The sequence below is a fragment of the Lynx canadensis genome, chromosome A2 (genome assembly GCF_007474595.2).
Source record: "Lynx canadensis isolate LIC74 chromosome A2, mLynCan4.pri.v2, whole genome shotgun sequence".
Lineage (NCBI taxonomy): Eukaryota > Metazoa > Chordata > Mammalia > Carnivora > Felidae > Lynx > Lynx canadensis.
The window spans coordinates 26193776-26219048 of record NC_044304.2 but is presented as its reverse complement, the minus strand read 5'-3'; the positions used below and the strand labels follow the sequence as shown (position 1 = coordinate 26219048).

The following is a 25273-nucleotide window of genomic DNA, read 5'->3' as shown; positions in this document are numbered from 1 at the left end:
TCATAAATCAAGCCCAGGCAATGACCCTCCCTTCAGACAGCTACAGCAACTCTTCCATGCACAGCTGACAAGCTCTGAATGGCAGAACCAGCTCCTCTGACATCGAAAACATCTGGTTCCTTTAAGAAGTGAAAAGAAATATGACTGGTTTCCCAATGTGTTTTTATGAGGCTAGCAAAATGGTCAGGGAAGAGATATTAGTTCAAATAGGAAAGAGGGAAAGAGCATCATGAGACTATTCCACGAAATTGGAGATTATTTTTATAAATATTCCCCAAGATAAATTCTTTCTACATTTTTCAAACAAAACTCATTGTAATCTGATTTAATTCACAAAGGCAAAACAAAGGCCACAAAAATATTCCCAGGACTAAACGTGTTACAGAGCAGAACAGAGCACCAACAGTTATCGGGAAATCAGAAGTTCGGTGGTTAGGTCACTCCCACACCTGGGCATCTCACCAGTTCTGCTCTGTGACCACACAGACATTGTGGCTGGGCTCCCTGAAGAGACAGCTCTGGCAGAACAAGGCGCCTGGGCAGCAGAGCAACTGTTTAGTTCAGCTCAGCATGTACCGAGGCGAGCTCTGATCTGAGGAGCCCTGCGTGAGGCTTTTCAGCAAGAGAGCTGGCTGGAAGCAGAGGGTGGCTACTGCCTCTGAAATCAACTATTCCACTCCCTGTGAAGTCTGAATTTGGAAATCTAGACCCTCAGCTCTTCCAATTTGCAGTCCCACCGCTTTCTCTGGAGGAGGCAGGTACGGTCTGACCCCTGACACGCTTGGGCCCAGGCAGGAAGAGAAAGGGCCCCATTCCTCCTCCTGCTGGGTCAGAGGATGGCAGAGGGTTACTTTGCCTCCATCACTCACCTGCTGTAGAGGGTGGAGTCGGTGATGACGGGGATGTGAGAGGTGAGCTGGCCCCAGATCCTGCTAAGAGAAAACACAGAGAAACCCTCATGGGGACAAAGACAGACACCTGGAATCTGGCCTGAGCTGGGACCCACCATTGCCTGAGAATCTGCACGTGGCTTAGTGGGTGGGCCTTATGGTAAAAGATGAGGGGGGACAGGGAATTCAGAGGCTGGACTCAGTGACCACAGGCTATCACTGCTGTGTAGGGCATGTTTCCTCCCCAGGCCACTGAAGGCTCCTTGCCACCCACTGCTCCCCACACTCTGCCTGGTTGAAAACAACTTTGAGCTGTCAACGACTTGTGCAGTTGGCTGTAGTATCTTTTCCTGACCCAGCTTCTGTCCCTGGATAATGAACACCAAATGACAATGGCCACAAGCAATACAGGGGACAGAGAGAGACAGAGAGGGACAGAGCAGTCCAGTGGAGGCCTCTCCAAAGGAAGTGAGAGTCCCCCACAGCATCCACCTAGCAATGCTCTCTGCAGAAGTTCCATTTTATCAATTAGGTAGGGTCAGCCTATTCAGTGTGTGGGTCTCCCAGGCCTCTTCTTAGCTGAAATCCAGCAAATACCATTATTTACATTAAAACAATATGCATATTCCCCATATTCTCAAGTTCTCAGCATCTCCCCATTGCTCAGAAGTCTCCAGAGAATATTCTCCTGGCCTGACATAGAAGTGGCCCAATAAGCAGATAGAGGCTCCTACATAAGCCCTTCTGTGGCAACATGAAGGCTGCCCCCTGACACAGAGGTCCTATGGAAGGGTTAACCGAGGCTCCAGGGGTGGCTGTGATCATGTCCCTGAGAAGCCTCCAACCATCACCTCACCCACTGCCCACAGGACAGGTTGGACATGGCATGGACGCTGGGCATGAGGAAAAATGTCTGAATTAAACCGCACCTCCCTCAAGCCGAGTGGCTTTTCACTATTCACAATATGCTCTCACCACCCTGTTTAAATATGAGAGGCGTTTTACTGAAAAAGGAGGCAAAACCCAACCCATCCTGTCTTCCCACTGCTTTGTTGTGCTAACATAGATTTTAAAGGGGAAAAGACCGAATCTGTGATTCCGGTGGGGTCTGGAGATAATGTTTACATTTCTGCCAACTGCTACTTGGCTTTCCTGAACACCTTGAGGGTGCGGTGGGGTCTTGGAGTCCTTGGAATCTCATCTGGCTGCATCCGGCCCAGAACCTTGCAGGCAGGCCGGGCCTCGGGAAGGTGGAGGACCCTGAGCCAGGCTTTCTCTGCTTGGAAAAAATTAGTTGCCGGACAGAATGTCTGTCAGACATGCTGGTTGGAGACATGAGTTTCAGCCTAATGATGACAAAGACTGGCCCATGTCCGTTGCATCAACCATGGAGAAAAGAGACCTCCAGCTCTGGAATTACCCGCCAGCCACAGCAGCTGCTGTATCTGAGAAGCAGGCCTTCATCCTCACTGGGGCTTCCCGCCTCTCTTCCCTTCTGTGGCGGCTGCACGCTACAGGCAGTGGTATCAGCACATTCTCCCCTCTTCCTGGAGTGGGTGACTTCCAGCCCAACTCTCCCAACTTCCAGCCCCTCCCACACTGCCTGTGATCTCTGGCTTCGGCTGGTCCAGCCTTCAGGTCCTGTGCTCCCTGACAGCCATCTCCTCACTGACTGTGCAGAGACCTGAGAAGGCATGAGTTGGGAACACCCTCGATGTCCTCCCTTCCTTCTATTTTTAAATGTCTCTGCCTCTTCACCCAGCCCTCCTGGCTCCTACATCCCAGAAGAGATGGATGGGCTTCCTCCCTGGTGAGACTGACAGTTGGGGTCCTGCGGCTAACCTCTTGGCCTTCCAGCCCCCTACCATTCTCTCACACAACTTCAGCTTCTCTCTCTCTCTGCTTGGCCCTTCTCCAGCCTGAAAGTATATGCAGCTATCCCTGAACCTAACAAAACCTCCCCTTTCCTTGGCCCTCCGGGCTAAGCCAAAGCTGCTTCGGGTTAGATGAAGCCTTTCCTTCTCTATGTGGAACTCTACCTCGGATACATGCATAAGGTGGAAGGGGGGAAAAAAAAGATTCAAAAAGTGCATCAGGTGGAAGAACTGGCAGTCTCCAAGGGATCATTTAATCTGGCTCTGATTTCCAAAGATGGAGACATTAAGGCCCAAGGCCAGCAGGGCTGGGCAAGGGGTCACCAGGAGTGACAGCTAGGACTGCCAGTCCAGGATAGTCCTCTCTGTATCACCACAGTCCTTCTGGAAGGATGCTTCTTGCCATCCCCACACACCGTTGAGTCCATTCCTTAACCCACATATGAGGGCACATCCTCCCACCATGTGGGGACTGAAGTACAGGGCAGGATTCAGGGTTGTTTCTGTTCATGCAGGTTCTACTGACAAACAGGAGGCCTTGTATTGTAAGTTGGATTGGTTTTTCAACCATGGCTAATGCTCATCTTTGGTTGATCAAGTCTCACTATCAATGAGGAGGCTGTGTTACCCCATAACCTCAGAGGATTCTTCCAGCACTTGAGTCCTGTGAGCCCTTGCATGTTGTCACAATCCTTCACTAGGGGCAAGGTTCTTCTGTTCCCTACACTGCCCAGTCTCTGGCCACCAGAAGCCAAAAACGACTCCAAGTCCTGACCTTTGGGTTCTAGGGCCCCACGATAATCTTTAACCAGTTACCTGAATTATTGGAGTTGCTATATTTTGCTGAATACTCTTCACTGTTTTCAACAGCAGACCGTTTTGACTTCTTTAAAAATAAAAGAGAGATGGGGAAAAGTAAAGCATAAACACACTGAAGCTGAGAGTTAGAATACAAATATTTTCCAGGCACAAAGTTAAACTAGCTACATACAAGGTCATATCTGACCTCATAACTTAATACAGTTAAGAAGCCACAAGCCACAAACAAAGGGGGAACAAAACCAAGAAAGCTGAGTGTACTTTCTCAAGCCAGTCATTCTCCTCAATTACATTAGGCTGTAATCAGCCCAGCAAGCCAGGAAACTATATGGTCCATTTCTCTGCTGATATTATATGGCTCTTTTTTAAAAGCTGCAAACCAGTCATCTGGAACTAGTTTTAGCTTTCAAGGAGACATAGCACAAAATCTTGTCTTTAACTAAACATGCACTATTAACCTAAGAACTTTCTTCACATGTAGTCAAGAATTCACAGAGAGAATTCAGAGACATCAGGCTTACCTTTCGAGCTAAAATCTTTCTCTTTTTCCTCTCTTCTTCAGATCCATGGTGAGACTGGGCTCTTGTCAGTCTTCGATGCTGGTGAATCTTTAAGAGACCACAATTTACCACAAAGTAAGTATATCCTATGTTAATGAAAATCTCTAACAAGTTTTGCCAAATCAAATTATTTGGATGAAAATTCTTTCCTTGCTCAGCCTGTCTGCCTCCAAGCTCGGGTCTGGATGTCTGGAAAAAGAGTATGCCAGAAGATGAAGACCTTTTCCATTTTTCCCCGTTCCTTCCTGCCTTTCCCTCTTCTATAGAAGACAAGTGTGGCTCCTAGCACTTTTATTTTTTTTTTATTTTTTATTTTTTTTTTTTATTTTTTTTTAAATTTTTTTTTCAATGTTTATTTATTTTTGGGACAGAGAGAGACAGAGCATGAACGGGGGAGGGGCAGAGAGAGAGGGAGACACAGAATCGGAAACAGGCTCCAGGCTCCGAGCCATCAGCCCGGAGCCTGACGCGGGGCTCGAACTCACGGACCGTGAGATCGTGACCTGGCTGAAGTCGGACGCTTAACCGACTGCGCCACCCAGGCGCCCCGCTCCTAGCACTTTTAGAGTAAGGACCACATGTGCCCCACCACCATACTGCCTGCCCCAATCAGAAATGCTGACCACCCTTTATAGGCATGTTTGTTTTCCCCATAAGCTGAGCACCTTGAGGGAAGGACTGTGAAGCATCTGGCTCTCTCACAGCATTGAGCATGGAGTCCAGTTCAGAGTGAGGATGCAAGAAATGTTTATGGAATGAACAGCCAGTCAAAAGTAAGTCACTGTGAATACTATGGCACAGGATGTGAAAACTGAAAGATGAAAAAACAATAAGGAACTACTAGCAATTTACCTGCTTCTGTTCTTCAATTAGTCTTTTTTCTATACATTCTTTGGCAATTCTCAATGCCTCTTTTAACTTTGTGGGAATCTGAAAGAAGAAAAAGTACATAACCCACTGAGTTAAATGGCCAGAGATGTTCTCAAGTCCTGGTTTTGATAAAGGAGCAGTTGGTTATCATGAAGGAGGGCATCTGGAATAAAATCAGTTACAAAATACCCACTTCAATACTATCCTGAACACCTCTGGCATCCCCATCATGCTTACCTCATTACCATTTTTAAGCAATATATAAAATGCATAAATAAACATGTTTCAAGTAATTCAAGTAATACTCAAGGGATTCCAAATTGCCAAAACCATCTTGAAAAAAAAAAGACCAAAATTGGAGGCACCACATTTCTTGATTTCAAAATATAACACAAAACTACACAAATCAAAATAATGTTATACAGGCTTAAAGACAGATACACAAACCAAAGAGACAGAATAGCCTAGAAATAAACCCTCATGTGTACAGTCAAATGATCTTTGACTAGGGTGCCAGAAGGGGCATAGTAGAGAAAAGACAGTGTCTTCAATAAATGCTGCTGGGAAAATTGAATATCTACATGTAAACGAATGAACCTGGACCCCTACCTTATACTATATGCAAAAATTAACTCAAAATTGGACTAACGACCTAAAAGTATAAAAGTCCTAGAACAAAACAAAAGCTTCATGACACTGGATTTGACAGTGATTTTGGACGAGACACCAAGAGCAAAGGCAAGAAAAGCAGAGACAGACAGATGGAACTTTTTAGAAACTTCTGCACATCAAAGGAAACAATCAACAGAGTAAAAAGGAACCTATGGAATGGGAGAAAGTCACTGGAAATCCTATATTTCATAAGGGATTAAGAGCCAAAATATATAAAGAACTCTTAAAACTCAACAACAACAAAAGCAACCCAACTAAAAAATGGATTTGTCACAAAAAAATAGATTATACTAGAATAAAGCTGAAAAAAAAAAAAAAGATCAGAAAATCTAAGGGGAAAAAAATGGGTCAAGGGCCTGAAGAGACATTTCTCCAAAGGTTTACAAATGGCCAACAAGTATACGAAAAGATTAATCAACACCTCTCGTCATTAGAGGGCTGCAAAAGAAAACCATGATGAGATCTCACCTCATACACATAGGATGGTCACCACCAAAACCAACAGAAAATAACGAGTGTTGGCAAGGATGTGGAAAAATCGGAGTCCCACCACACTGATGGTAGGAATGTAAAATGGTGCAGCTGCTGTGGAAGACAGCATGGAGGTTCCCAAAAAACTAAAAACGGAATTACCATATGATCCAGCAATGCCACTTCTCGGTATACATATCCAAAAGAATTGAAAGCAGGATCTTAAAAGAGATACTTGCACACCCAAGTGCATGCAGCATTATCCACAATAGCCAAGAGGTAAAAAATGCCTAAATGTCCACCAACAGAGGAATGGCGAAACAAAATGTGGTTAAGACACACAGTGGAATAGTATTCAGCCTTTAAAAAGAAGGAAATCCTGTCACATGCTACAACATTGATGAACCTAAAGGACGTGACTGAAATAAGCCAGTCACAAAAGAACAAATACTGTGTGCTTCCATTTCATATGAGGTATCTGAAATAGTCAAAGTCCTAGAAGCCGAGAGTAGAATTGTATTTGCCAAGGGCTGGGGATGGGTTAACGGGGAGTTGTTTGATGGGTCTTGGGTTTCAGTTAGCAAGATAAAAACATTCCAGGGATATGTTACACAACAAATGTAAATACAGTTAACACTACTCAACTGTACACTTATAATAAAAAATAAAAAACATATACAGCTTATTGGAACGAACACACACACAAATTCAAGTAATTATAATATTTTACTATTTTGTAACTTCAGAGGAATTTTCTCTATGAAAGATCTACTTTCTAAATTTCCCAAGAGTAAGCTTTTTCCTGCCAGAAGATGCTCTTAACTATAGCTTGGTACCTGGTATGCTTCTGAGCCTGTCATCTCTTAATTTATTAGTCTCTCAAGCCACAAGGAGCTCAGGCCTGGGAAACAAGACACCTGGATCACACTGAACTTTTTTGTCTCTATTATTCTTTTAAAAAACGTTTGAGTAGGTAATAGGGTTCAAAATTCAAAGATATGAAAGGGTACATACACAGTAAGAAGTCTGCCACCTAGTTCTCCTTTATGGAGGCAACCGATGTCACCAGTTTCTTGTGTCTCTTTCCAGAAAAAAAGTGCACATACAAGAAATTAACCTTGGTTTTTAAAATCACATTGTCATTGCTGCACAGATGCTCTGATTCAGAGAAAGAACAAGGTCTAATAATAATCCTGGGCTGGACTTTCAGGGCTTGGAAGAACATGTTTATTTACAAGGCTGAATATATTTCCTGAGGAGTTTCAGTGAAGAAGAGAAGAACTTAAGAGTTTTTCTTTCCTACTTCAGATCCAAATAAGCTGTTTTTGTTGGAACTCCTCGGACTGGCAAAAAACAGGACAGAGGAAAGCTTCTTCCTCTCCTGTACAATCTCCTGATCCCATTGTTTTTCCTAAATTGAATTTAATAATAGTATTACATTTTCTTTTAGAATATGGAGAGGAGAAAGAATCAGCCTTCATTCTACTGCCCAAAGCAAACTCAACCATGAGCACTGAGGAGAGCCAGGCCCTGAACCAGGCGCTCACATAGATCATCTCAGTTGACCAAGGACAATAAACAGGTGTTACTCATCAACTGTACACACTGAGTAAACATCAACTCAAAGATTAGGCCCATAGATGACTGGATCTCAAATGGGGGTAGTCTTGCCCCCTCCTCTCTCCAGGGGACACTGGACAATTTTTGGAGACCTTTTTTATTATCACAATGTGTGGGGTGGAAGTACTGCTCACATCTAGTGGGTACAGGCCAGCGATGTTGCTTAACCTCCGACAATGCACAGGACAGCCCCCCACAGCAAACAACCATCTGGCCCAAAATGTCAAATGTCATGTCTGAGAAAACCAGCCTCAGATTAATGGCTGGTATGAAAAAAGCACAGTAAGGCATCAACCTGAGCGTTTTCTCTCCATGATACTACACAACACTGCTACTTCCCAGGATATTTCCTTCCTGCCTTTCTCTAGACACAAGTATTCCTTTTTTTTTTGACACAGGTATTCACACATTGTATTTTATATCCTGCTTTTTCCCCCTAAGCCCAAATAATCATTTTTCGTGCTACTACATGTCTTTATAAGTTTGACTTTTGGGGGTACCTAGCTGGCTCAGTCAGTTAAGCGACTGGCTTTGGCTCAGGTCATGATCTCACAGCTCATGGGTTCAGGCCCCCACACTGGGTTCTGTGCTGACAGCCCAGAACCTGGAGCCTGCTTCAGATACTGTGTTTCCCTCTCTCTCTGCCCCTCCCCTGCTCACACACTCTCTCTCAAAAATAAATAAACAGTAAATAAATAAATAAAATTTACTTTTATTAGATAAAAAACATTTTATTAAACAGATGTACCATAATTATTAAACTATTCCCTAATTGTAAAACATTATGATTGTTTTCAAATATTCACTATTATAAATATTGTACCTAAACTAAGTAAGTTTAGGTAAAATAAGTAAGTCATGGGTATATAATATACAGCATAGGGAATACAGTCAATAATATTTTAATACCTTTGTGTGGTAAAAGATGGCAACTAGACTTATCATGGGGATCATTTCATAACGTATAAAAATATTGGGCACCTAGGTGGCTCAGTCAGTTAAGCTTGACTCTTTTGGCTCAGGTCATGATCTCACAGTTGTGACATCAAGCTCTGCATTGGGTACCATGCTGACCATGAGGATTTTGCTCAGGATTCTGTCTCTCCCTCTCCCTCTGTCCTCCCCTGGCTTGTGCACATGTACACTCTCTCTCTCCCTCTCTCAAAATAATAAACATTAAAAAAAAAAAAACCATTCTCCCTCTGTCCCTCTCCCCTGCTTGCACTCTCTTTAAAGAAAAAAGGAAAAAAAAAAGTAAAAATATCAAATCACTTTGATGTATGCAAAATAAGAGGATATGGTATGTTAACTATATGCCAATAAAAAAATATTGTACCTTCTTTTGTTCGCTTTAAAAAAGCACTAACTTGACACACAAATGGCCAACAGGTAATGAAAAGGTGCTCAACATCACTAATCATCCTGCAAATGCAAATCAAAACCACAAGAGGCATCACTTCACATCTGTTACAATGGCTATTATCAAAAAGATGAGAAAAAACTTTAAAAAAAATTTTAATGTTGATTTATTTTTGAGAGAGAGACAGAGTACAAGCAGGGGAGAGGCAGAGAGAGAGGGAGACACAGAATCTGAAGCAGGCTCCAGGCTCTGCGCTGTCAGCACAGAACTGACGCAGGGTTCAAACTCGTGAACCACAAGATCATGACCTGAGCCAAAGTCGGACGCTCAACTGACTGAGTCGCCTAGGCGCCCTGAGAAATAACAACTTTTGATGAGGATGTGCAGAAAAGAGAAACCTTGTACATTACTGGTGGAGATGTAAATTGGTACAGCCACTAGGCAAAATAGTATGGAGGTTTGTCAAAAAATTAAAAATAGAACTACCATATGATCCAGCAATTCCCCTCCTGGGTATATATCTGAAGGAAATGAAAACACTAAATTGAAAAGATATACACTCCCATGTTCACTGCAGCATTATTTACAATAGCCAACATATGGAAACAATCTAAGCGTCCATCAATGGGTGCATGGATAAAGAAAATGGGGGTGTATACAATGGAATATTACTCAACCATAAAAAAGAAGAAAGAAATCCTTCTATCTACAACAACATGAATGGAGCTTTGTGGTATTATGCTAAGTGAAATAGGTCAGAGAAAGACAAATACCATATGATCTCACCTATATGTGGAATCTAAAAACAATACAAAACAAAACAAAACCCAAACTCATAGAGGACAGATTGTTGACAAAGAACAGACTTGCCAGGGCTGGGGAGGGGGAAGGGGGCAGATGAAATGGGTGAAGGGGCCAATAGGTACAAATTTCCAGTTCCAGAATGAGTAAGTCATGGGATATAATGTATAGCATGGTGACTATTATTAATGTATTGTATAGTTGAGAGTTGCTGAGACTAAATCTTAAAAGTTCTCTTGGGGCGCCTGGGTGGCTCAGTCGGTTAAGCGTCCGACTTCAGCTCAGGTCATGATCTCACAGTTCGTGAGTTCGAGCCCCGCGTCGGGCTCTGTGCTGACAGCTCAGAGCCTGGAGCCTGCTTCACATTCTGTGTCTCCCTCTCTCTCTGCCCCTTCCCTGCTCATGCTGTGTCTCTCTCTGTCTCAAAAATAAATAAACATTAAAAAAAAAAAAAAAAGTTCTCACCACAAGAAAACTATATATAGCGATAGATGTTAACTAGGGTTGGTGATCATTTCATAATGTACACAAATATCGAATCATCATGTTCTACCTCAATAATTTTTTTAAAAGCACGAAGTTTCAAAATCAACTCATATATGTCACAAACCAAAAAAATGATACGATTTGCTTTACCTTAAACTGTGGCTTTTCAGAAGTGGTTAGTAAAACATCACTGAATAACCTGTAAAGAAAAGAAATAAAAAAAAGTTTTCATAAGCCAGGTGTCCTCTCAGATCAAAATGGAATGAGACATCTTTAGCCCATGAGGTTCCCACCACATCTCTCAGCCCTGGCCCAATCTACCAGTTTGTTCGTGCTTATCAACAAACTCAAAGGAGTTTACAGGCCACCCAGGCTGACCTCGGAAAAACCTCAGAACCTCCTACCCCCACCCCCGTTGCCCCTATTCCCTAATATTAGAGGGGCTATACCAGGAAGAGACTGGGTCAGCCCTGTACTGAAGGTTATTTCCCCACCTGTGGGACAGAAGACGTCTCCTGCTATATAGCAAAGCAATAATGCTTAAAAAAAAAATCAGTTTTGCAAATCCTTATATTATTATTTCATTATATTACTATATTCATTATATTGCAAATAATGTACACAGTAGATATTGCTAAACAGAAGAACCAATTTCCCACCCCCGCCCCCACCTTTTTTTAAACACCAGAGGAGGATAAAACTCTTTCTCTCTCCCCCTTTCCTTCTTTCCCCTGTTTACTCTCTCCCTAAAAATATAATAAATAAGTCTTTTTAAAATATTGTGTTACTAAAAACAACAGCATGAGGAATTCTGAACTGCTTTGACTAAAACAGTTGGGAGAATTTAAATGGCTGCTTGGACAGTGCCCAAATGGCTGTACGTGATTCTTTCCTTGAGGAGTCTCCCCTTTTCTAAAAAACAGGAAGTATGTCACAAGTAGAAATGACACCGTTAACTTTTCCCCACAGTGCTCCTGGGGTGGCTCTGGAGGTGGAGACATAACTCTCCTGTCCAGGCCACAGGTCCATTTACTTCCAGAAAACATGTTTTAACTGAACATAGCTCACGCCTCTTCATATATTCAAGTATTCTTCGCAAGGCTGAAGGCCACACGGTAGAAAGACTTAAGTGAGGAAAAAGCAATTTGGATTCACTTTAGCACTGGAAGACGGGGTGGAGAATGGAAGAGCTTCGGGGGGCAGAAGGGGGGCTGCAAATGCAAACCCAAGTAAATCAACATGGACACGGGCTGTTCCCTAACCACAAATGCATTTTCCTCTACCAGTTTGTGTGAAAATTATTTTATTTCCCTAACTGGATCTATTCTTCTGTATTCACATTGCTGTTAAAGGAGGATGCTTGGGAGAGGGACATGCCAGTGTCAGCAGAACTTTAATATGTCACATCCTCAGGGCAAGGGCTTGGGCTGCTTGCCTCAGCACCAGCTTCCTTGGGGCCTAGGACGGCACCTGGGCTATAGCAGACCCTCTCTAAACACGAGGAACCTGAACTTACCACAACCTCCTCTGAGTTCTGGCTGTATGCACTTCCAGCTAAGTCCTGCCCTGTTCCCCACATTATTGTTTCCTGAGTACATGTGTTCTACAGCAAGCTGGTACAGACAAAGCACTGGGCACACTGCATGGCATGTCATGTTCACAAAAGATAAGCTGAACCAGTATTAATCATAATGAACATTTGAAAAGCACTTATTGGGGTGCCTGGGAGGCTCAGTCAGTTAAATGTCTGACTCTTGATTTCAGCTCAGGACATGACCTCACAGTTCGTGGGTTCAAGCCCCAAGTCGGGCTCTGAGCTGACAAGGTTGAACCTGCTTGGGATTCTCTCTCTTTCTCTGCCCCTCTCCTACTCACATGTTCTCTCTCTTTCACTCTCAAAATAAATAAATAAACTTTAAAAAAAAAAGAGAGAGAGAACTCCTTTAAAAATAAAATAAAATAAAAAGCACTTATAAGTACCTGGCACTTTATTAGGAATCATCTCATTAAATCCTCCCAATAACCTTCTGAGGTGGGTCCTATTATCATCCTCATTTTACAGATAAGGAAACTCAGCTTCTAGACAGGAAACCTGCCAAAGGTCACCCAGGTAGAAGTGGTGAAGCTAGGTCCACCCCCATAACCCTTAGAGGTTATGTCTAAGCCTCAGACACATTCTACTTAACCACTTGCTGCCTCTCTAAGAAGGGATAGAAAATATACTGAGAGGCAAGGCCCCAAAGTACTATTTCAATTGTCTTGCTTAACTATTCATAACCCAGTTTAAGGGAGAATGCCTTCTGAGCTCCAAGCCCCTAGCACAAGGCCTGGTACATGTCAGATGTTTAATAAATGTTACTCAGGGAGCAAAGGAACAAACAAGTGCATGGGAGGCAAGAAACGTGCTACCCTCCTCTTAGAGTTGGATCCACTGAGGCCTATGACTTGTGAACCAGTCACAGCTGAGGGCCAACTGGTGTGCTGAAACAGGGCCATAAAGGACAGCGCTTGAGCAAGCCCTCTGTCAGGATTTCCTAGGTGGGGGATGCCATGGGTACACACACACAATGCTAACACCAACAGGGAGAGACACGTGTGAGAGTGTGGACATCAAAGCAGAGCCATCAGACTACGGTAGCAGAGAGGTCATGAGGAAAGGTCATGATATCATGCTGCAAGTGACCAACAGCAAGCAGGTCACTCTAACTCTGCAAGGACCACGATTGGGTATTTACTATGGTACCAAGCACCTGGGTTAGTAGGCTGGCGTTTGACATAGTTATGAAGATTACAACCAAGGCATATGATTGACTTACGGCATCTGTAAGAGCCGGGAGACGGTAGGCATGCCATTTTTACAGGCTTCACAAGACAGCGTAGACTCCAACACGGCCACTTGAAATGAACAGATACACATTTTAGTTCCACAGAACATGCTGGCAAATCCACTTGGTGATGAAAAGTTTGACACCACTTCGCAACAACTGTCTGCAGGCTGATCAGGATGGTGTCAAAACTCTTCACGCACAGACAGATGGCATACACGGGGGAGGGGGATGTTGGCACCATGGATGTTACCGATGACTCAAAATAAATGGTTCAGAAACCACATGCTGACAGAAAGCTAAATATATCTCAAAGATAATTGGAGGAAGGACTCAAGATATCATTCATAAAAGTGTTTGCTCTCTTAAAAGAGAAGTAAACACCACACAGAAAGTTCTGAACTTGAAAGACATTTTGCTGCTTGTGTGCCTTTAATCAAAACCAGCACACAAAATGCCAACTGTTGATACCTCATCATCCAACACCTTGGATGATATATAAACAAAAGCAGCCAGACTTTTCTACTCACAGGTCACTGTTGAGTTTCAGCTGTTCAAACTCAACACAAAGTCGTCTCAGGGCCTGTTCTTTTGAACCACCTCATTTGACACAGAACTAGCACTTGGTGGAGGCTTAGCTTGCAGATCTTGAAGACTTGAGGGTCCAGGAGCTACCCTGCCCTCCCTTCTCAGTGCTCTAGCAGTGAGTTCTGAGCTGGCTGTGGAGGGCATGAAAGGGTCCCTGGATGAGTGTGCATCAGTTCCTACATCCCTCTCCCAAAGGTGTCTCCCACCTGGCCTCGGACTCTCCTCGGTCCCCTCAGTAATGCTGGAAGAACTCCTGGATCCAATTTTCCAGGCATCTGTCTACCTGCCTACCCCTCCTCACGCTCGTCCTGCCAGACTTTTATTTATAAGAGGCCCAGCCCCTGGTTCTCTTGTTCCCTGCAGGTCCCACTTCGGCCTCAGTCTGGCTCCCAACACCTGCCCTAGTCGAAAGGCTGCCTTCAATTTGCCTGCTCCTGGTTTCTGCTTTTCTATCAGACTCAGTCCAGCCATACTTCTTTTTACAACCTACTTTCAAAATTCTAAAAACAGTTACAAAACATCTCCTGAGGTTTCAGATAGCCTGACAAATGGACAAGCCATCTGAATTTTTAGTGAAGTGCATGTAAATAAATTGCTCAGACTTTGTTGACTTTTAAATTGGATTTGATTGACTGTGGAGCATGCCAACTACCTCTGGGTCCTTCCTGGACTCTGGAAAGGGGGTGAGTAACTCTGCAGACTACCAGGGCCCAGAAGACTCCTTCAAACCCCATACTAACCCACAGCCATAGACGGTGCAGGAGGGAAGGAGTCTACAGGCACTGAGTCTGGCGGTCGTCCATAAGTCATTTCATACAGTAAGTGGCCAAAGCAGTGGACGTCCACACTTTCCAATGTCTGTGGAAGACAAGACAGCAGCAGCGTGGTCATCCTTCAGTTTGGGTTTGTGAATTCCAATGCTCCTTTCCTACACTTCCACTGAGAAACATGGCCCAGGGGCAACTCCACCCACAACTGGTAGTGAAAACACAACTCCAAAGCCTTTTGCAAAAGCTCACAAGGCATTACTTTGACTCAAGATCTTGGTCCTACTCCACTGTTTTCCAGTCAGTGATTCTACATCTCTCCGTGTCCCATCTACAATTTCAACAAGGCTCTTGGAGGTACAGTGATGCTCTGTAGGAGGAAGAGGGCTAAGAGGCATGGCCTACCCTGCCTGTACCTCTCACTGCTTAGTGCATATTTCTTACATGGGCAGATCATGGGTCCTGCATGGGGGCAATTTATACCAAAAAATGAACTTGCTGTTTTGTTACTTTTAGCAACTTACATTGATTTTCCTGAACTGTGAGAAATAGGATCGGTAGAAGGAAGGAAGGCCCAATAAAGAATTCTCAAGGTCTAGCAGCCGGCAAGTGTCACCATCTAGCATCACATTGGAGGCATGCAGATGCCCATAAGGGAATCCCTTGTCATGTAGAAACTTTAGTACCTATTAAAAAATATGTATAGGTTACATTTTCTCCCCCAATTCATTCAACTATGAGACAGGTTAAATTTGTATTTTAAGTCAATACATTGTGAAACAAAACCAAAGAGGTCACTGAGGAGATTCCTAAAGAAAAATGCCACTTCCATCCATTTCTTTGGAGAAGGGGATGATGCTGAATGCTTTCCAGCTATGAGACACAACAATAAGCTCCCTCATTTCCAAACAACAGAGGAGTAGTCTGCATGTACTTGGGGTTAACACCTTTGGTGCCAAAAAGCTCTACTTTAAGCACTTTCTGATCTCAACGGGCCAGCTCTTTTCAGGGCACAGTCTTGATCCTCCTGCACAGATGAGTAAAGCTATCATGTCAGGGCATTGGCCAAAGTTATTCAGGAAAAGAGGTTGAGCTGAAGACATCTCTAGACCAATCTCTTCTCAGAATATACTGGGCTGTTTATTAACAGAAACATATGACCGGCTCCCACAGAAAGAAGCAAACTTTTCCTGCCATTTAATAAACAGTGGCTCATCCAGTAATCCAGATCCCTAGATAAACCCCCACAAAGACCTTGTGAACTAGAGCAGTGCTAGCCAAAGGGGGTGCCCAGGGCAATCTACTGAGGACTGGAAGAAAATGATACAACTTCTCCCTTTTCCCTTCCTTCCTTCCTTCCTTCCTTCCTTCCTTCCTTCCGAGCACGCACGCATGTCAGCAGGGTTGGGGCAGAGAGAGGGAGAGAGAAAGAATCCCAAGCAGGCTCTGTACTGTCACCATGGAGCCTGACACAGGGTTCAAACCCACAAACTGTGAGATCATGACCTGAGCCAAAATCAAGAGTTGGACCACTGAGCCACTCAGGTGCCACTTTAACTTCTCCTTCTTCTTGTTTTGTTTTTAATCTCCTTCTTTCCTAACTTATAATGTACAACATATATTAGTAGTTAGTAGGGTACGCATATAATAGTTAAATATATGTAACATCGGCGGGGGGTGGAGTGGGGTTATGTTTAAATTATTTTCACTGATAGGGTCTCACAATCCAAGGAGCCTGGAGAACACTGATGTAGAAAGAAAACGGGAAAGCCTTTTCATGCTAGTTACACTTATGCAAGGGAGCCATACGGTTACATATTGACAAAACAAAACCAACAATATTGGCACAAAGATAAAGATCAACCAAACATAACACAAAAGTTGGTATCTGCACAGTAAAGTTCTTAAAAATCAGACACTAAATTCCAATAGCTAAGCTTTGGTAATTTTGTAGATCTAAACTGCTGTCTTAGGTCTGAAATATTTGCTTTTTAGGATAAAATGGGACAATGCCATCAGTTTATAAGTGATCAGACAACTTAAACTATTTTGGATGTTGCCTAAGAACTTTCCCAAAAGAATACAGTAAACTGGATGAAATTCCAATGCAGCTTAAACAAATATTAAATACCTCTTACCTCTAATATTTGCCGCCCATATGTTTTTATTTGCTGGAGTTCAAGGCCCTGGATCTTCTTAGGGTTGCAGTACTTCTTTAGGAATGGGTCTTTTGGTTTTGCCTTTGGAAAAGAACAAAGAGCACATAAGAAAGCAGCAGAGGGTTTACATTCTGCACACAGCCTCCTGGAACAGGGAGGAGTCTGAGCAGCTGGTGGTGCCTGATGAGATCAGCTCACAGGAGGTGGTTTTTTTAAAATACAAGGGTCTGTACAGTTGATAGAAAGAAGCTGACCTGGGTTCCATCCCTTCTCTAGTCCAGTGAAGATCAAACAGGTCTTGACCTTGGCAGACCCCAAAGTCATATTTTCCAACTTTCCTGAGATACTGCAGTATTGCTTTCTTAAGTGAAAGACACAAACTTCAAAACTGACCTAAGAAGCAGCCTACAATGTAATGGACCTAAGCACTGTGTGTCCAACCTTCTTCCATGTGGGGAAAGGAATGCTCTTTAACCAGACTGGGTAGTTTTATTGCTAAAGTCAAAATAGATTCCAAATAAAATCAAAATTAAAATAAAGCCCCCAGGGCCTAACTTCTGGAAACTTAAAGCTCAAGTATCAACAACAGGTTCTGAAGGGACTTGAGAAAGTCCTTATGACCATGAACTTGCACAAGTACCTTGTAGATCAGGTCCTTCAAGTTCCTTTTTCATTAAACATCCTAATAAGCAATGCTGAGGATTCATTAGCTGTGGCAAAGGTGACCCGATAGATGTAAGGGTGCTGCCAAAACAAGAAAGAAATTCACGATTATTCACATCAGTGTCTAGGTCCTTTGAGATAAGAATCTGGTTACATAGAGACAAGTACCATTTCAGCTGTGTAGTTGCGCATAAATGTGGGGATGTCCCTGAATACATGGCATTCAAGATGACCAACTAGCACCTCGTTCTTTATTTTTTTAAACGTTTATTTATTTGGAGAGAGACAGAGCGTGAGGGGAGAGGGGCAGAGAGAGGGGGAGAGTGAAAATCCCAAGCAGGCTCCCCGCTGTCAGCACGGAGTCCCATGCAGGGCTCGATCTCACCCCAAGCCGAAATCAAGAGTCAGACGCTTAAGCGACTGAGCCACCTGGGTGCACCTGGTTCTTTAGATGAGAGAAGGAACATAAACAAAGGGAGGTGGCTAACCGGCACGGTGAGCTCTACATGTGAAGGTATCTGCCTGGGTATGCACATTCTCAGAACCCAGGCAAAAGGGTGGAAGAAAGAGAAAGTCTGAGTTTGGGGGACAGTGGTTTTAATATTCTGCTGCTGTAAACTGGTAAAGACTATAGCCAAATCCTAGAACAGCCAAGTGAGGACCAGGGTAAATGTGTCTTTATTCACAGCTTTGCCTAACATTTCACACTGCTGTTCGGTACCACGCCAGGGAATGTAAAAGCCAGAAAACAAGCAAAAGCAGCATCCTTTGGCATCTTAAGCCCTTATCAAAAGCAGCTTGCAAGAATCTTCCGATCCTTCTACTGGAGTGTGCAATATGACGAGTCACAGGGTATTCCTGAGATGGGGACACTGAGTCAACCAAGTGGGGTGAAGAGTGAGACAAATTATTAAAAAAAATTTTTTTTTTCAACGTTTATTTATTTTTGGGACAGAGAGAGACAGAGCATGAACGGGGGAGGGGCAGAGAGAGAGAGAGACACACACACAGAATCGGAAACAGGCTCCAGGCTCTGAGCCATCAGCCCAGAGCCTGACGCGGGGCTCGAACTCACGGACCGCGAGATCGTGACCTGGCTGAAGTCGGACGCTTAACCGACTGCGCCACCCAGGCGCCCCTGAGACAAATTATTTAATGACTGAAAGGAAAGTCCTCGTATGACCTGGAATTTTGGTTACATGAACAAAGTGGCTTCAGACAGATATTACAATATCCATTAGCTCAAAGGAATAACATTAAAATTTAAACCCTTAGGAGCTGAGCTGTGCAAGGAATCGGGAGGCAGGGGTTGAGTGGGGTGGGGATGGAAGGGTGCGTCCAAAAAATACAGTAACTGATCATGAAGTTTCTCCTGATCATCACATCAAAATGATTGATGTTGACACTCTAACAGCTTTATTGAAATATAACCGCACATACCATTAAAATTCATCTATTTACAGTGCACAAGTCAATGGTTTTCAGTAGATTCAGAGCTGTACAAACTACCACACAACCTAATTTTAGAACATTTTCATCACCCCAAAAAGGAACCCAATGAATAAAATAAAAATCTTTGAGTCCATACGATATAAACAGAGGGGAGAATAGGAAGCTCTTCCTTAGAGTGCCAACTCATAAACCTAAGAAGAATGATGAAGTTGGAAAATCTCAATGAGGCTAAAACTAGTGGATTTGGTAACAACAGGATATTTATACAGTCTCAAAATATCTCCTTTATTAATTCTTATCATCTTATGAAAATAATTAAGGATGGGTACAAATGTTTAGCCTGAATTGTTCACTGTGGCTTTTTTTTTAAAATAAGAACAAAAAACTGGAAGTGGTCCAAATGTCTAGTATAAGATTAGCTGAATAAACTGAAGTAAAGCCAACGACAATTCTATGGAGTCAGAATAATGATGTTATACTATATGTATTGAACATAAAAGATGCACATGGTATACCATTAACCAAAAAATCAGGTTTTAAAATAATATGTGTATAATTTTTCAAAAAAAACCATATAAAGCTCTAGAAAAGCAACAACTACACATTTTGGTTCATGCTTCTGGTTGGTTGGGATTACAAGTGAGTTTTATTTTATTTTTGCTTTTCCATGTTTTCTGACTTTCCACAATTTTAATATGCACCACTTATCTGTACTACCTCCTTTTAAAAAACCACAACCATTAAAAGAAATTTGGAGGGGCGTCTGGGTGGCTCAGTTGGTTAAGTGTCCAACTTCGGCTCAAGTCGTTGTGATCTCACAGTTCATGGGTTCAAGCCCTGCCTGAGGCTCTGTGCTGACAGCTCAGAACCTAGAGCCTGCTTCGGATTCTGTGACTCCATCTCTCCCTCTGCCCCTCCCCTGTTCGTGTACTCATTCTCTAAATAAATAAATAAATAAATAAATAAATAAATAAATGTATGTATGTATGTATGTATGTATGTATGTTGAAAACCAAAATTAAAAAAAAAAAATGGAATTGAATGCTGAGAGCCTGTATCACACAACTAATCGCACTCAAAGACCACAGCATTTTTCTTGGCTACATATCACACTTCATTAAAAGCTTGGTTTTGCTAGCCTGACAAGACCTTCTATCTTCAAAAACGAACTTGCCAACCCAACTAGACAGGTCAGCATAATTGTGCTCATGAATGACTCAGTCTAGGGTCCTACCTCCTCATGCAGACCACAGATAAAGAGCATCAATACTAACTCAATTTTCTGGCCAGATTAGTCTTTTCCTGAAGACATTCTGCATATATTCTGAAACATATTGATGTGTTTTTTTCCACTAAAGGCCTTGGATCAAAATGTACATTAGCATAAACAATACCAGGCACTCCTAAAGGCCAACTATTTGGCCTGTGAGAATAGTGACTCAGACAGCAAAAGAGCTCTTGTGCTTCCCCGTACCCAGCCTATCTAAATCTATATTAGTTCTGTTTTCTCAGGCTAGAAACAGATCTTTCAATTCCATGGATATAAACATCCTCATCAAGAACAAAGTGGGTGCTTTCCTACTCTGACATTTGTTTAAAACACACATAACCATTTAAATTATCATGTTTCATGGTTTGTGTAGATGTCACGAATGCCATTTAAATGGCCTCTGAACTATGGGAGTAGCCCTGAACAATTTCAGTCTGAACTAAAATCCACTCTACCTCTCCATTCCGTTGAGCCTACAGGGTATTTCCAGCTCGTCTGTCCATGGTCACCTACAAGAAAACACTGTGAATCTGTCATCAGTATGTAGAATAATAGAAGGGCTTGTACTCACCAAACAGGAAGGCAGAAGTTTGATTAGACACTGAAAATCTTTATCTGACAGATACTTGTCGGGACCAAGGTCAGCCTGAAAACATGGGGGGGAAATATTAAGGTGTTGCCTTAGTAATCAAAAGAAAAATTCCTTGTTACTCTTTCCCTTTTTTCATTTGCCCAAATATATGACTGTAAACCAAAGATGAAAACCACACTAAGTCTTGTTGCCTCAAGGCTTTTCTGGAGAGGTAGAATATAAACATATATGTACCAGGATTTAACTACACTCTTTATCAAATTCCATTAACCAAATCACTAGAACTCCCAAAGTGAGAGATATAACATAAAGTAATGTTCAAGTATGTCTTCCTTAAAACAAACTGCAAAATTGCCAATCCTAAAGAGGCTCCAGAAATATTTTAAGCTGTTCCTGTTTCTTTCCAGATGTTTACTAGTTGATCAGATAATATCACATCCATATAACCAAATGAATAAGCAAAGTGACTCAAAATGACTCTCTTTTGTTGTGGGACTGAAGAGGCCTTATACATCATTCAGGAGCACAGTACAGTTTCTTAATTCTCTTTTCCAATATCTGCTTTCATAAACCCAGCTAAAGTCCCTGAAATGAGACTGAAGCAAAAAACCAGCTTACCCAGCTTAACACTAGCCGTTCCTTTGGCTGATTTTTAATCTTCATCAAGAAATATTTCTTCCTTATTCTCCAACCTGCCATAAAAGCAGAGAGGTATTTATAGCATATCATTTTTACACCAACAGAAATATCATCAACTAAAGAATAATAAAACTTAAGTTTGGTAATACTATCCACAGTAACACAGGCACCAGCAAAATGACCATTTGGTAATGTTGACATGGGAAAGACTGTACTTAAGAAAAGCAAAACAAAACAAAAAGTCCAGAAACCCCACCAAAAAAACACCAAAAACAACGGCAAAGAAACTATTCTATTCACGGGAATAGGAAAACTTCAGTTAAAGTTTAGTGAGAAAGAGTGACGGCAAATGAATGAGGGCCCTAAAAGTACACAGTACTACCCTCCAAACCCTCAGGTAGTGCTTTACCCAAGATTCATGAAGTATAAAAATTATGGGCTGCACCTCCAGGCAGTCAGAAAGCAAAAAGAAAAAGAAATCACCTGCATTTAAGAGCTTTCTCAGGATACAGATAGGAAAGTGTGACAAAGAGTCCAGTTCTGTGACCTGTATTAACAGACTAGACATATGCCAGTTTCTCACCTATGTCTTTCAATGGTTCTACCACCTCCCACTTTGGTTCTGATCGGAAGAACATGGAAACTTGCTGTAAGGCAATCTCTGCAAAGACATTTTAGAAACTCATCAGGCAAACCTATCATGAAAGTACCATATGCTTAAGATCTTATTCTAGCAAATGAAATCCTTATGGTCTATGACCTTCTTAAAAAACTTAATTAAAAAAAAAATCTGCAGATAAAACTGCAATGTAGGATTCTAGATTGGATCCTGGAACAGAAAAAGGACATTAGTGGAAAAACTAGTGAAATCTGCATAGAATCTGTAGTTAATAGTAATGCACCAATGTTGATTTCTTAGTTTTGATAACTGTGCCATGGTCATGTAAGATGGGGAAATTCGGTGAGGGGTGGTATATGGAAACTCTCTGTACTCTATAAGTCTAAAATTATTCCAAAGTAAAAAGTTTATTAAAAAGAGTAATTATTAATGATATAAAAAAAATGCATAGATATTTTTTAAACTGAAAGATCTAAAATACCTAAACTAGTTGGCATAAGCCAGGACTTCATTATATGCACCAGGCCACAACCCAAGCACAAAATTCAAAATGTGATCTGAGGTCAGCTCAGAACAGTCTTTATGTTGCTCCAAGTGATATTTATCCTGTCTTCATTCCTCATGGAATTACAGCTTTCACCAACAAAGAAGCGATTAGCCTTAAATATATATTGGAAATAAAAGCCAGTGTTTTAGAAAAACATCTATGTACAGCAACAACACAGTTCTATTGTGGGAAGTTACCATACCCCTGTTTACTGGAAAAATAATCCATCCTTCTTTTGTGTTCATGTATCGTAAGAACGTTTCCCCCTTTTAAGAAGACAATGAGAAGAGGAAGTTCTTTAACGTTCACTGTATTAAGAAATTATCAGAACAACTGTGCCTTTTTACATTTCCTGCAAAAAGCAACATCTGTAATTTGCTATTTTCCCTCAATGCAATGAGAAAATGAAGCCACTCTAGATCCCTGAAAGCAAACAGCAACACTGCAAGTTCACTGTGGAATTTCACCTCCACCTAGCATGAATGACATTCCAGGCACACTGGTGAGGAATGAGAGATTCGGCAAAAATGCTCTCCATATGTCAGAATGACCTAGTCTGGAATTACCATGCCAAGCACTTGGCAAACAATGTCATATATTTTACGGCACATTATGAGTTAAGAGATTCGGGGAAGAAAACAATCGACTCGTTTAGTGACTCGATACATAAAGTGTTGATGCTATCCACACAGAAGAAAACAAGACATGATCAAATACAAAACTGACTCCACCTACATTTGTTCTAACTACCCCAAAGCAACAAACCACCTGGAGGGACCGAGTATGGCAGAAGCATATAAAATTTTCATAATCAACACTGGGACCTCTGTACCTCCTCTATAATTAATGTTGATAAAAATGTTTTAGCATTTCCAAAACAACTTGAATGTAAACAATCGTAAAACAACTTCAACATAACTTAGAAACACATTGTTTTCAGTGAAAATCATCAACTTTGAGAAGGATCATGAAAAATAATTTTCTAAATGCAGTACAATGTGATTCTAAGAGCTGTAAAGGACAGTTCATTCACAACCAACAGTGACTCATAATTTCCCGCAAAATCCTTATTCAACATTTATCGTATGCTACTACATACCACATGTTGTTCTAGGAATGGGGGAAATAGCTGTCAACAAACAGAACGTGCTGAATTTGTTACTGATAAATTGAGGACTGGAAAACTGATTTTTTTTTTTTTAACCTTAGAGAATCAGGAAATTGCAGAAAGGACATTTTCTTTCCCTTGAACTATGACTTATTGTGAAGCAAATCACATACCTACACTTTCAGTATGAATCCCCTCCCTCCCCAGATTCAGGCAACACACTTCAATCCTAAGCATCGACTCCTCTGCTTAGAAACATTTACTAGCACATCATTTCCTAACAAAATCAAGGCCAAGCTTCTAAATCTAGTGTTAACTCAGCTCTGGCTTTATCTTTCTGTCTTTACCCCTCCACAACATGTGGTACCTAGATTTACCTGCCTTGACCCCCAGAAGACTGGCCTGACCCCACCCCTCTGCATTTTCCATTCCTGTCCTTCAAGGGTCAACCCAAATCTGCTGCTCTCCTAGCCAGGTCTCCCTGGGCCCTCCATCCTCTGTACATTCCCAGAGCTACAAGTGTCCTTCTCCTATGGGATTCACCGTGGACTGTCCTGAGGTATGGCTACTCTCTTCCATTAGACTGTGAACTCCAGCTGGAAGGCTATGTCTTAGTGTGGGCAAAAGCCCACAGCTACATGGAATATTTTTTTCTCTCCTGGAGCACTGGCCCTTGCCTCTGGCCTGGCAAACTTCTACTTATCCTTAGATCTCCACGTAGGTATCAACTTCTCTGGAAGCCTTCCTCCACCTTCAGATCTGGATCATCTGCCCCTCTACCCCTACCCTCAAGGTGCTGCTTCATGTCTACTCTGCCACAGCCTTCACCTGTCAATCTCCCTGCAGAAGTGCCTTGGGGTGCGGGTAGGGGATTATATTTTGCTCAATGCTGTATTTGTAGCACCCTGACACAGAGTAGGCACTCAATAAATATTCCATAAGCAAGAACTAAGAGTTCAACATGTGTTCAATGGATGTGGATGCTCTCTCCCATTAGAACGCTAAATCCACGAAACGAAAGGCATCTGCTCTCTTATTTCTTGAACACTGACTGACACCTGGGGAAAAACTGCATGCTCAGGAAATGCTGATAAACCAGCCCCAGGCAGGAAATGCACAGCAATGCCTTCAGGCCCATCCTGTGCTTCCCACAGAGCTCTGACTTCTCAACTCAGAATATACCAGTTGCCCCCAGTATGTGCAATCTTTGAGCTCCTAGATCCCAGCTCCATGATGATTATAGGGAACAGCCTCCTCCAGCCCAGCAGCTGGGCTCCAGATCCCCCATCTACTACAGCACAAGTAGTAGAGGAGGTCTATAGCAGGAGTAGATGTGTGGAGGTCTGCACAGCGGACTGCGGCCTTCAACCTCCCAAAGCATCCTGCTCTCGTTCTGAACACAATCCATACCCCCACTTGGGCCCACTACTGCCTGACCTACTCACAGGGTTCCTGGGTAGAAGAGGGCCTGTCCACTTCCTGTCCACTCCCCTTTCCCCTCTTCTTGTTTTATAGATCAGGACCTGAGGTTCACAGAGGGGAAATGCTACAAAGCTGTCACCGGGATCCAAGCTCCTCATCTCTGGTACAAATGACTTTGCATGGACATTAAAAATGGACA

General features: G+C 42.4%; 1 protein-coding gene across 1 annotated transcript in view; it reads right to left on the bottom strand.

Moving 5' to 3' along the window:
- PXK (PX domain containing serine/threonine kinase like) overlaps window positions 1-25273 on the bottom strand; it is a 74852-nt gene that overhangs the window by 10156 nt on the left and 39423 nt on the right. Inside the window, 14 exon segments of the mRNA XM_030307106.1 lie at window positions 870-929; window positions 3581-3650; window positions 4105-4191; window positions 4996-5073; window positions 10574-10622; window positions 13240-13318; window positions 14577-14694; window positions 15128-15289; window positions 16742-16843; window positions 17403-17422; window positions 17425-17506; window positions 20719-20793; window positions 21358-21431; window positions 21962-22039. Coding sequence (XP_030162966.1) covers window positions 870-929; window positions 3581-3650; window positions 4105-4191; window positions 4996-5073; window positions 10574-10622; window positions 13240-13318; window positions 14577-14694; window positions 15128-15289; window positions 16742-16843; window positions 17403-17422; window positions 17425-17506; window positions 20719-20793; window positions 21358-21431; window positions 21962-22039 — 1134 coding nt within the window.